This window comes from Paramisgurnus dabryanus, chromosome 19 (genome assembly GCF_030506205.2).
Source record: "Paramisgurnus dabryanus chromosome 19, PD_genome_1.1, whole genome shotgun sequence".
Classification (NCBI taxonomy): Eukaryota; Metazoa; Chordata; class Actinopteri; order Cypriniformes; family Cobitidae; genus Paramisgurnus; species Paramisgurnus dabryanus.
The window spans coordinates 52,501-65,144 of record NC_133355.1 but is presented as its reverse complement, the minus strand read 5'-3'; the positions used below and the strand labels follow the sequence as shown (position 1 = coordinate 65,144).

Sequence of the window (12,644 nt, the reverse complement as noted above, 5' to 3'; positions counted from 1 at the left end):
TTGAACTGCCTGTTTTAATAAAGGAAACTGTGAACCTGATTCTCTGGAGGTTTTCTTGTGATGCAGTTTATTTTAAATCTTTATATATTTTTTAAGGGACAAAGAGGAGAACCTGGACAAGATGGATTTCCTGGCAAGCTTGGACCAAAGGTAAATTGTGGCGTGGAGTAGTTAATGATCTAGGAAAGCACCAGTAACATTTTATTGAACAACATTAAAAGTCCCTTTAAAATTGATTTGTTGAGATGTTTTGTCGTATTGTAATACTGAAGCAAAAAAACTAAATTTTTTGATCTTTATATTAAACAATAGTTTTTGGTCACCATCCAATGATGCTCTCTCTTTATCTCAGGGAGAAGAAGGCCCTCCAGGACCACGAGGACCTTCAGGTGAACGGGTGAGAAAAGTTAAACCTAAATCAATCTTGAAAAAGTCTTGATAATGAGACAAAGCGACACAACAGTCTATCTTGTTCTCATTCTGTCTCAGGGAGAGCCTGGTTTACCTGGTGAAGTAGGCCTATTGGGATCCAAAGGAGAGAGAGGAGAACAGGTAAATCCTGTTGAGTAGAGGAGTCAGATGAGATGTTTTTGATTAACCGAAGATTAAAGATTTTGGCTTTCAATTGCAAGAAAATACATCCCGACTGTGAAAGAAAGATTTATTGTTTAATCTTTGTTTTAGGGAGAAAGAGGAAGAGATGGACTACTTGGGCCAAAAGGAGATAAGGGAGACAAGGTGGGAAAGAAAATGAGCAAAAACACATTGTATAAATTTTTGTACCAGTCAAACTGTCTAGATTCTTAGTTTATAATTAAAACATGTTTCTTTAAAACATTTAAATAAAATAATACAATACAATGTTAACACATAAAATAATTTATGTAGCACTTTATTTTACAATATGTGTACTTACCTTGTACAAATATGGTAAATATCTTGTACTTACAGACAAATGTGTGGTACTTATTTTTGAGTATCTACATGGTAATTAAATATACCATAATATCAAAAATAAGTACCACACATTTGTCTGTAAGTACAAGATATTTACCATATTTACCACATTACTGTACTTAACAATGGCACATATTTGGTAGTAATTATGTAACTCTAGATAAGTACTGGGTAACACCAGATACATACTTATAGTGTAGGTACTGTATACTGTAACTAACAAGAAACACTTCTGTACTTACAAATGAATGTACTATATAAGTATTTCGTGCTTACAGGCAATTGTGGTTAATGCCAGGTACTTATGAGAGTGTACATGTTTGATATAACTAATACAAACACTACTGTACTTACAAATGAATGTACAGTTTTCTATAACAATGCATCTTATTTTATTTTACGCACTGTAAAATAAAGTGCTGCCATAATTTATTTAAAAAATATAAAGTGCATGCAGCTTTGATGACCTTTGACAAGAAAATGCAAAACATCACAGAGAAATCAAGCCTGACTTTTAGGCTGAATTTTATTTTAATTTATTTTAGAGTACCAGGTATCAGTGTCTTCCTGTGGAGATAAGCCTTTATTTATTATTAAAATGACAGAATGTGATAAAGTGATATTTCCGTATCTTTCATTCATACAGGGGGAAGTTGGCCCCAGGGGACCAGCAGGTATCCCAGGAAATGTGAGTACAGCTGATGATAATTGATGTCAGTTTATATAAATCATATAAAAAATTTTTTTATTTATATAGCTGTTTTTACTATATTAAATTGAAACCAGCTTTGCACAAATATTAATTACCAAAAATGAATTATTAATAAATCCTTAGCAAAGATGGCAGTAAAGTTTTTGTTTGAATGCAAAGAGAAGCTTGTAAAGTTTTATGCTTTATATATAAGTTGTATATGTGTAAAAGCTGATAGTAGTGACAGATCTGTATTTATCACTCTTTATTAACAGATGTGCGACTTTCATTTGAAAAACAGTACTTTACTGTCTGTAATGTGTTTGTATTCCCTCTAGGTGGCCAATGTGATTCCTGAACCAGGTGAACCGGTGAGTCATGAGTTTATGTGCTGTGTTGTATTACATTGGACTGTGATGTGTGTGATGAGTACATTTACATGCAGAAATAAAGAGCAACTTTCTTTTCGTTAAACATGACACATGCAACTTATACCCAAGATGATGTTAAAACAATAAAAAAAAATGTGTCAATTGGTGTAACTAATTTAAAAAAAAATATATATATAAATATATTCATATAAAAATGTGGAATAAAATATAATCATTAGTTTGGTGTAATATTATTATTTTTTTTTTTTTACATCATTTGTCAAAGATTATTTCGAAAACAGAGTTTTGTCATAACAAATATTACAAAAACGCATTAACATTTACATTTAGAAATAACTAATACAACACTGTAAAATCTAAAAGTTAACTCAACTCAAACCATTTAAGTAAACCGGTTGCATTAGACCATTTAAGTTTTAAAGCACATACATTTGAGTACTGTGAACTTAAACAAATTGAGTCATATGCAGTTATGCACTTATATTTAAGTTCACACTACTTAAATATAAGTGCATAATTTCACATGACTCAAGTTCACAGTACTCAAATTTATTTGTTTTAAAACTTAAATGGTTTAGGGCAACCGGTTTCCATAAATGGTTTGAGTTAAGTTAACTGTTGATATTTTAAAATGATAATAATTTTTTATGATTACGCTTACATGCCATCAAGGTGGATCAAATATTTCATATTTCTCATTCTTTGGCGCAATTGGCGGTTACACCATTTGACATTTTCATGTCCATTTAGTCTTAACCTTAAAATTTATTTCATTTCTCTAGGGGAACCCTGGAGAAAAGGGAGAGAAAGGAGACCAAGGAAAACCAGGGGAGACGGTGAGACTTTATTTCTCCAACACTGTCAACTTATTCTGTATGTGACCCTGGACCATAAAACCTTCATAAGTTGCACATATCTTTGTAGAAATAGCCAACAATATATTATAAGGATTAAATTATAAATTTTTTATGCCAAAAATCATTATGATATTAAGTAACGATCATATCCCAAGAAGATATTTTGTACACTTTCTTTCGTAAATATATACAAAAATGTATTTATCATTAGTAATATGTGTCGATAATGAATTGCCGATTTCCCTATCCTAACAAACAAACAAAAAAATGGAAAGCTTAATTATTGATGGTGTGTAAATCTCAAATTTAAGAAATTGACCCTTATGACCCTTTCGTGGTCACATATATTGTACTACCGTATATGTCATGAATAAATTCAGGTTTTAGTAAACAGCAGAAGGGGGCAGTAGAAGGTCAGGACTGCTTGAAGTACCATACTGTATGTCTCATACTTGATGATGTCATGTAAAATAGGTTAGGTTCCTCTCAATACATTCATAATAGAAACATTTCAATGACATCATCTTGCCAATGTAAATCTCCAAAGAGCCTGAAGTAACCTGAAGGACCCTAGGCATTATAACAGTAGATGTAAATGCTTTGTTCAACACTGTGTGAAGAAATATTAATAAACGTCAAGGTCATGACATGATGCTAGGAAGCTGTCTGATGCTAAAAATCTGATGTTCTGCAGAAAAATTAATGTTAGCTGTGTCTCTCTCTCTCTCTCTCTCTCTCTCTCTCTCTCTCTCTCTCTCTCTCTCTCTCTCTCTCTCTCTCTCTCTCTCTCTCTCTCTCTCTCTCTCTCTCTCTCTCTCTCTCTCTCTCTCGACTCAGAGTGATGCATCATTTACACAAACACAGACAAGCTTATTACAATGATGTATCTACTCTCAGCTGATAAATGAGAAATGTGTGTTGAATTACTTCTGTCAGAGATGGTTGAGCAGAATATTAAGAGATGAAGTAAGATGTGGAGTTTTTCTGTGAAATGAGATTACAAAGCTACTACTGTATAAAGGGAAAAGACCAGGAGGTCACCTGTTTGGGTCCCGGGACACTGGTTGTAATGTGGTTTTGATTTGCATTATTACTTTGAAACGTAAGATGTTACATAATGTTACTTTTTATAGGTAAAGTGTCATTTTAACACTAATAGTGAATAGCAAGTTGATAGGGGTCTTCATTCAACCTGTAACATTGTGTTACTGTCGGTTATGCTGAACAGTGCTACTTGTAACAACCTTTACATCTGGGATATTTTTAGGGTCAGAGAGGTCTTCCGGGTGAGCAAGGATTCAGAGGACAGCCAGGACTTCCGGTAAACAACATCTCACTGTCTTTTCTGTGCTATTTTCTGTTACAAACTTCCCAATAGCATCTTTAGGTTATAATAACATAAAACATTCAAATCCATAATTAGATTTTCAAAGATTTATTATAAAAACGTATTATTTTTTTCCACAAAATGCAATAAATCCATTTAAGTTTTTTTTCCCAAAATGCTATAAATCTATTGAATCAATATATAAATGTGCATTCATCTTTGCCATGTTATATTCATTTAGTTGACTAGTGGTATACACTGATAAAAATAAATGGCATTAATCAAAACACTTACTTTGGCATATTAAGAACACTGCCATTGCTGTTGTTATCCTTGAGACGTCGTCGCTGAACTTTTTCGACAGCAATCAGCTGTAAAACGTTTTGGTCATGCTCGATTTTCATTGACTTCGTAAAATAATGGAAAGTTTTTCATAAGATCCCCTTGGGTCAATGTGTTAGCATGACAAAAGCTTGATGCTGTCTGGAAAACAAGCAATAGCCGGCATTTTTCCTTCACCCGAGTGCCTCTCACGTTAATTATTTCATTTTTGATGGCTTACGTTTCTTCCCCATCACAGAAAACCACCACAGGTTTAGCAATGCCATCAAAAGTATTATTTTGTTTGTTTGTTGATCACGAAGTACAAAGTAGATGAGGAAAACTAGGATTCTGTGTGAACTCAACGCGCCGCCATTAATGTTTACAATGCGTTGAATGGTGTGCTGTGATTTGTTGAGCGAATGTATTGCATTCTGCAGAAAAGGAGGACTGCCGTTTAATGCGTTTTGGGAATAAAGGGAGAAAAGATGACAGAATAACACAGCGGATAATGGATTTTATGTAAAATTAAGAATTTACTTTTTAATACTGACAATACTGATTTTGGCGTTTACTAATAAAAAATGACGTTTATCGCGTTTTGGAACAAAACTCTTCATATGGATGAAAATACAATAGTGGTTTAAAACCACAGGACCACCTTTCAGTTGATTTCAGTTTGACCCATATCTGTTCCAGTAGCCCCATTGGTAGAGCATTGCATAAGCATTGAGAAACATTTAACTTGAATGCACTGTAAGTTGCTTTGGATAAAAGCGTTTGCCAAATGCTGTAATGCGATGCATTTTGTGAACATTGTGATCTGCACACAAGCATCTGATCTCTTGTTTATGTATGCAGGGACCTAAAGGTGATGCAGGTGATAAGGGAGAAGCCGGGAGAAATGGAGACCCAGTGAGTTCTTCAGCGTATACATGATGTTTTTCATTGTTTTGTTTTTTTTAGATCCATTTGTCATTTTCACTTTTCTTTATTCTGTGTATAGGGTCCGCCAGGATTGATGGGCCCTCAGGGGCTTCGAGGGCTGCCAGGCAATGCGGTACATTCTTAAATAAACCCACCCTTGCATTTGCTTAGTTAATGATATTTTTGCAGCCACTTTTAACTGCTCATAAAAATAATTTGACGAGTAACAGTGTTCAGTAGCTATGTAAGTACAACACTGTTTGTGTTTTCCAGGGTATTCCAGGGAGTATTGGTCCACCTGGTATTGCTGGGCAGAGAGGGGAGAAGGTGAGAAAATTAAACAAACAGCTGATGAAACTTTAAAGGGCACCTATTATTTTACAAGATGTTATATAAGTCTCAGGTGTGCACAGATCATTTATTATAATAGCATGTGTAAAATGCCCTTATTTGGGTGGGACCAAAAACATGCAAATGAGCTACAGCTCCTCACTCCCTAACCAACAGACAGTGAGCGCTTTTGGTTAAAAATAGATTTGATTCCTGTGAATACAGTCTGAGACAATAGTATCTCACTATTGAGAAATGCCGGACAGCGTACAACTCACTGAGGGCGGAAACTATGGTAATGCTGTAGGCGGGGCATTATCAGTGTGACATCACATTAACAAGAGAATCAAAACAGCATGTCTAACGAGACTGCTTTGGTTAAGTGGGTATTTAAAAAGAAGGAGAGAGTGGATTTTTAAAGTTTGCTGTTTAAAAAAACAGCATTTTATTTTACCAATATTAGTCATGGTGCCAGAAATTAAGCTAATGCCAAAAACAGTGTGATACGGTAAAGGGATAGCTTAAAAAAATCATGAATACCCAACAGATTAAACCTCATTTCTGTTTTGGAAGACTTTGCTGAAATTTGATCTACGGTCATTTCTCAAAAGCGCGTATGTGTGCTTCATAGATGTACAGTACACCAATACCGTAAAATAACGGGCACAATAAATGACAGAAATTTTCCGTAATACAAAATGCATTTTTTTTCTGTAAGTTTACATTAACACGGTAAAAAAATTATTCTGTAAAAACCGGTAAAATTCCGGCAGCTGGCGTGCCGGAAAAATACCGTAAAATAACGGGCACAATAAATGACAGAAATTTTCTGTAATACAAAAAAAAAATTCTGTAATTTTAAATTTTGTAAAAAACTGTAAAATTCCTGCAGCTGGAGTGCCGAAAATATACTGTAAAATAGCGGGCACAATAAATGACAGAAATTTTCCGTACTACAAATATTTTTTTCTGTAATTTTACATTAACACGGTAAAAAAATATTCTGTATAAACCGGTAAAATTGCGGCAGCTGGGGTGCCGGAAAAATACAGTAAAATAGTGGGCACAATAAATGACAGATATTTTCCCTAATACAAAAATATTTTTTGTAATTTTACATTAACGCAGTAAAAAAATTCTGTTAAAAACTGTACAAATTCAGTCCTCAAATATTTTGCACCAAAATTTCTTCATCCCAACAGGGTGATGCAGGCAAAGATGGACCTAGTGGACCACCTGGTCCAAACGGTGAGCCTGGTTTAAGAGGAGAAATCGGTTTACCAGGAAAAGGCAAAGATGGGCAAAAGGTAAAACATTTATCTTTGAATTCATCATTACGATAAAGTCGATTGCATTTAAAATCTGTTTAACTCATTCCCCACCAGCCATTTTTTGAATGTGATTTTTTTTGTGATTTTTTGAAGTTTCACAAAATGCCTTCCAGGAAAATTTGTGCTAAAAATATATAAACATATACACATATATCAAATGAAAGTACAGAACTCTGCTTTCAAACAAACAAAACAGGGAAAAACCGTTTCATCCTATCTATATTTTTTTCTATAAACTCTTAAATATGGGTATTTTTTACAAATATTTTTTTTTTTTAAGAGAAAAAGCTGAAATAATTGCATTTTTGTGAAGGAATCTTGTTAGAGATCAGATTTAGAATGATTTTCAAAACATACATAGAGTTTAAAATTAGTAAATAACATTTTGGGTTCAGTTTTTTTTTTACATAAATTGTTTAATTAATCACGCTATTGCAGATTAACATTAACAAAAATTGTTTTTTATGCAAATGTTTTCTCTTAATTGACGAGATAACTTGTCAATGGCGGGGAAAGAGTTAACAGTGTCATTCATTGGACACATACTGGGGCTCCACATTAAGGAACAATGCTGAAACTTTCACTTTCCAGTTCGGGAAACTGCATCATTTGCACGTGTTTTGAGTCCTTGCCTATTTAAATATTAATGCCAAGATGACACAAAAGAGATTACAATGCGCTGTTCACATGCTGCTGTTTGAGATGTTTTGTGTGTTTGCATTTTCACAATTCTTCAGACAGTGTGTGAATATGTGTAAATGATTCAGACAGTGCACAAATGCTGAGTTCACCTATTCAGGGTCAGTAGTAAAATTCCTTAGCATTGTGCTGAAAAATGTAGCATTCCGCTGGAAAAATGATCTTATCTTTTAAAAATGTTTTTGGACAGTTTAACAGTTTCCCGGCATCTACATGTAAATGACATGTAGTAATTGTCACATAGCATGCACATGCTGCGCTCTGGAAAAGTGTTAATGTTGTTTACTCTGACTTTCCATTTAATTGTGCTGATTGTGGTTAAAAGCCCTGAAACATGTGGAGAATTAAACCACAGCACATTAACTTAATGAGTTACTGGAGCGGTGACTGCAGGTGAGTTTTATAGCAACACGCCATAATAGAATAAAACATACACAAGCACATTCCTGCCGTCTCTCAAACACCAGGGCTCTCTTTAAAGGATCATCCAATAAAATATTAATGTAGACCAAACTGTCCTTGCATCCCAGTTCACATACTATTCATCCAAATTTGAATTAGTATGTCCCAAATCTTTGCATGTTGAAATGAGTATCTATAAAGTTCCCAGATGGTCTACTGTTTTAGGTAAAAATTTAAAGTGTAGATCCATGCACACTCGAAAGGCTGATATTACACACAACTCACTGCGAGAGTTTAGTTGCACTACACAGAATTAAGAAATTACAGTTTTTCTCAGTTGCTTTGGAGCATTTCTTGAATCATTTTTTATAATGTGTAAAAAAATGCGTGCATTTCTCAGAACAATTCGTACAAACTGCACAACATCATGTGATGTAAAAGCCTGTAAATTGTTCAAAATCCTTAGTTTATCTCTCAAAAGTAAATTTTTATGTAAGTAAACATGTCAGTCTCATCATAATGGACAGTATACTTATGTCATTGTTCATGAACAAGACAGCCAAAATGTTTATATGTTGTCAATATACCAAGTGTACACAATTAACTCATTCGCCACCAGCCATTTTTTGAAAAGTTCCCCGCCAGCATTTTTTGTGATTTTCACAGAAGTTTCACAAAAAGCCTTCCAGGAAAATGTTCTTCTAAAATTATATAAACATACAAATATATCAAATGAAAGAACAGAACCTTTCAAACAAACAAAACAGAAAAAAAAGATTTCATCCAATCTATATTTTTTTCTCTGCTTATAAATATGTTTTTTTCTTTAAAAATATTTTTTTAGCAAAAAGCTGAAATAATTGCGTTTTTGTGAAGTCATTTTGTTAGAGATCAGATTCAGAACGATTATCAAAACATACACAGAGTTTAAAATTAGTGAATAAAGTTTTGGCTTCAGTTTTTTCATAAATTGTAGTGGATTATCAAGGTATTGCAGATTAAAATACAAATTAATCAGGAACACAATATTTTTATGCAAATGTTTTCTCTTAATTGACGAGATAAATTGTCAATGGCGGGGAAAGAGTTAAATTTGTGAGTATTTTTGGACGAATTCACATTTTTACTGTTTCCTGTAAACAAATGACACACATTGTGATTTTGATTACAAATAAAAAATAACAAAATTAGAAAGGTTTAGACAACAAATTTTCTGTAAGTCATAATTTCAAGATTCAGTTGACACACTGCGAAAATTTATTTTCAAGTCTTGCTAGTAGTAAAAAAATCTAAAAAATTCTTAAATTAAAATAAGTCTAGTTTTTAGACCAAAAATATCAAATTTAAGTGATTTTGTGCATAAAACAAGCAAAAAAATCTGCAAATGGGGTAAGCTAATTTTTCTTGAATTTAGTGTTTAAGAAAAATGTTCAATATTTTTTTTGCTTACCGTATTGGCAGATTTTTTTCATTTTTAATCCACAAATTCACTTAAATTTGATATTTTCGGTCTAAAAACTAGACTTATTTTCTTGGGTCGTTTTGCTCATCAAGAAAAGGCATCTTAATTTAAGAATTTTTAGATATTTTTACTAAAAACAAGACAAAAACACTAAGAATTTTTTTGCAGTGCAGCAATTTATCAATTCAGTTCACATTTAAAAATGAAAAACAAAAAAAAAACATGGAAAACATGCTTAGAGTAACAGATTATGACACAAAAGTCAACAATTTTACATGACATGCCTTACAATGAACTCATTTCTAAATGTTTTTAGCTGTACACTGCAAAAAATGACTTTTACCAAGTATTTTGTCTTTAGTACAAATATCTAAAAATTCTTACATTAAGATGCATTTTCTTGATGAGCAAAATCTTTTTTCTTACACTGCAAAAAAAATTTTTTTAAAGAAAATATTTCCTTAGTATTTTGTCTTGTTTTCAGTAAAAATTTCTAAAAATTCTTAAATAAGGATGCTTTAACTTGATGAGCAAAACAACCCAAGAAAATAAGTTTAGTTTTAAGACATTTCTTGAAAATCATTTTTGCAGTGTAAACACTTAATTCGATAAAAAAAATCAATTTTTCTCAATCAAATTTCTTTACCCCATTGCTAGATTGTTTTGCTTGTTTGAAGCACAAATTCACTTAAATTGTATATTGTTTGTCTAAAAACTAGACTTATTTTTTAAGGTCATTTTGCTCATCAAGAAAATGCGTCTTAAATTAGGCTTTTTTATATTTGTACTGAAAGACAAAAATTCAGTAAGAATTTCAGTGTAAGACTATTTAACAGAAACCAGTGTATTTGAATGAAAATGACATTAAGCAATTGAAAATGTAGCAAACAGCAGACAATTGTACATACAGACAGAAATCATCTGCATATTTGTATCAAGCATTTGCAATTTGTCCAAAAATTTTGAATTTGTTTTTATGTTGTGCACAACTGACTTGTTGATGTGGAGGTTGAACAAAGTCTTTTGAAAAATTAATTTCTGATCTAAGAACTGCTCCAAAGTGACTGAGAAAAACTGTAAATAAAAAATGACTTGTGGACAATTATTTTAATTAGATTTTACACAAATAATTGTTGGAAAGTCAGGTATAAATCAGTCTGAATTTGAGTTTGTAAGAAAATAGGAAACCGAATGATGAAATGAATGAGAGAACTGGAGAAAGTAACAGCACCATAGTAATTGAAGTTTCTCTAATCACAGGGTGACACAGGACCTCCGGGCCCGGCTGGAACTCCAGGACTGAGAGTAAGAAATGAAATATCTGTCTCTTTTCTGTTTTCTCTTTTATTCTAGATTCTCGTAAAAAAGTCCCCATAACAGTTAAAAAACAGACTTTATTTAGTCTTTCATCAGGGTTATTTTTCTGTCTCTGGGCGATTCTTTGTTATGAGCAGGTGTGTCTTCCCCCGGGGCAAAACGCTGAATAGCTGCATTTTATTTATGTGATGGTTTTACTGAAATTTCAGACCACCATACAAGCAGAGAAGTTCTCCAGGAAAAGTGCCAGATGTGTATTTGCCTGCTACTGTAGCTACTTAAGACAGTGTTGTCCCATCAAGACACAAATCAAGAAAATGAACCGTATCAAAAAACATCATGGGATGGTTTCCCGGAGAGGAATTTGCTTAAGCCAGGACTAGGCCTTAGTATAATTAGGAAATATAACTAGTTTTAACAAACATACTAAAAACATTACTTCTGTTCAAAAACAAAGGGCACTGATGTATTTTAAGATATGTCAGTGCAAGTTGTTTTCAGTTTGGGCAGCTCTTACATTTATTTTACTCTAGGACTAGTCTAATCCCTGTCTGAGAAACATCTCAGATTTTTCTTCTCTTATAGATAGACAAACAGACAGACAGATATGGTTGGATAGACAGACAGATAGAGAGATAGACATATATACATGGATGGATGGACAGACAAATAGAAAGAAAGACATGGATGAATGGATAGAGAAAATAACAGAAAGAAAGATAGACAGACAGACTGATGGATGGACAGAGATAAAAACAGATTGGTAGACAGACAGACAGACTGGATGGATGGACAGAGAAACAGTTAGACAGATAGATAGAAAGATAGACCTGGAGGGATAGAAAGACAGACAGACAGACTGATATAACGGAGACAGACAGACAGATAGATAGATAGACATGGACAGGCAGACAGACGGATAGATAGAGAACGAGAGAGAGAGAGACAGACAGACAGACAGACAGATAGATTAATTGGATAAACATGGACAGACAGACAGACAGACAGACAGATAGATAGATAGATATGGATAGACATGGATAGACAGACAGATAGATAGACATGGATAGACAGGCAGGCAGACAGACAGACAGATAGATAGACCGATAGACAGATAGATAGACATGGATAGATAGACAGACAGACAGATATATAGATAGATGGATGGATGGACGGATGGATAGCCATGGATAGACAGACAGACAGACAGATAGACATGGATAGATAGACATGGATAGATAGATAGATAGATAGACAGACAGACAGACAGATATATAGATAGATGGATGGATGTACGGATGAATGGACGCATGGATAGACAGACAGTCAGACAGACAGACAGACAGATAGATAGATAGACAGACAGACAGGCAGACAGACAGGCAGGCAGGCAGATAGATGGATAGCCATGGATAGACAGACAGACAGACAGACAGACAGATAGACATGGATAGATAGACATGGATAGATAGACATGGATAGATAGACATGGATAGATGGACATGGATAGATAGACACGGATAGATAGACATAGATAGATAGATAGATAGATAGATAGATAGATAGATAGACAGACAGACAGACAGACAGACAGACAGACAGATATATAGATAGATGGATGGATGTACGGA

The 12,644-nt window shown here is 33.6% G+C and overlaps 1 protein-coding gene across 2 annotated transcripts in view; it reads left to right on the top strand.

The window, feature by feature from the left end:
* Positions 1 to 12,644, top strand: part of col22a1 (collagen, type XXII, alpha 1) — an 87,302-nt gene that overhangs the window by 54,320 nt on the left and 20,338 nt on the right. For both annotated transcript variants that reach the window (XM_065285596.2, XM_065285589.2), the window contains 13 exons: positions 97 to 150; positions 353 to 397; positions 490 to 552; positions 685 to 738; positions 1,604 to 1,645; positions 1,987 to 2,019; positions 2,823 to 2,876; positions 4,165 to 4,218; positions 5,407 to 5,460; positions 5,552 to 5,605; positions 5,746 to 5,799; positions 7,005 to 7,109; positions 10,957 to 11,001. In XM_065285596.2, coding sequence (XP_065141668.1) covers positions 97 to 150; positions 353 to 397; positions 490 to 552; positions 685 to 738; positions 1,604 to 1,645; positions 1,987 to 2,019; positions 2,823 to 2,876; positions 4,165 to 4,218; positions 5,407 to 5,460; positions 5,552 to 5,605; positions 5,746 to 5,799; positions 7,005 to 7,109; positions 10,957 to 11,001 — 711 coding nt within the window. The remainder of the gene's footprint in view (positions 1 to 96; positions 151 to 352; positions 398 to 489; positions 553 to 684; positions 739 to 1,603; positions 1,646 to 1,986; positions 2,020 to 2,822; positions 2,877 to 4,164; positions 4,219 to 5,406; positions 5,461 to 5,551; positions 5,606 to 5,745; positions 5,800 to 7,004; positions 7,110 to 10,956; positions 11,002 to 12,644) is intronic.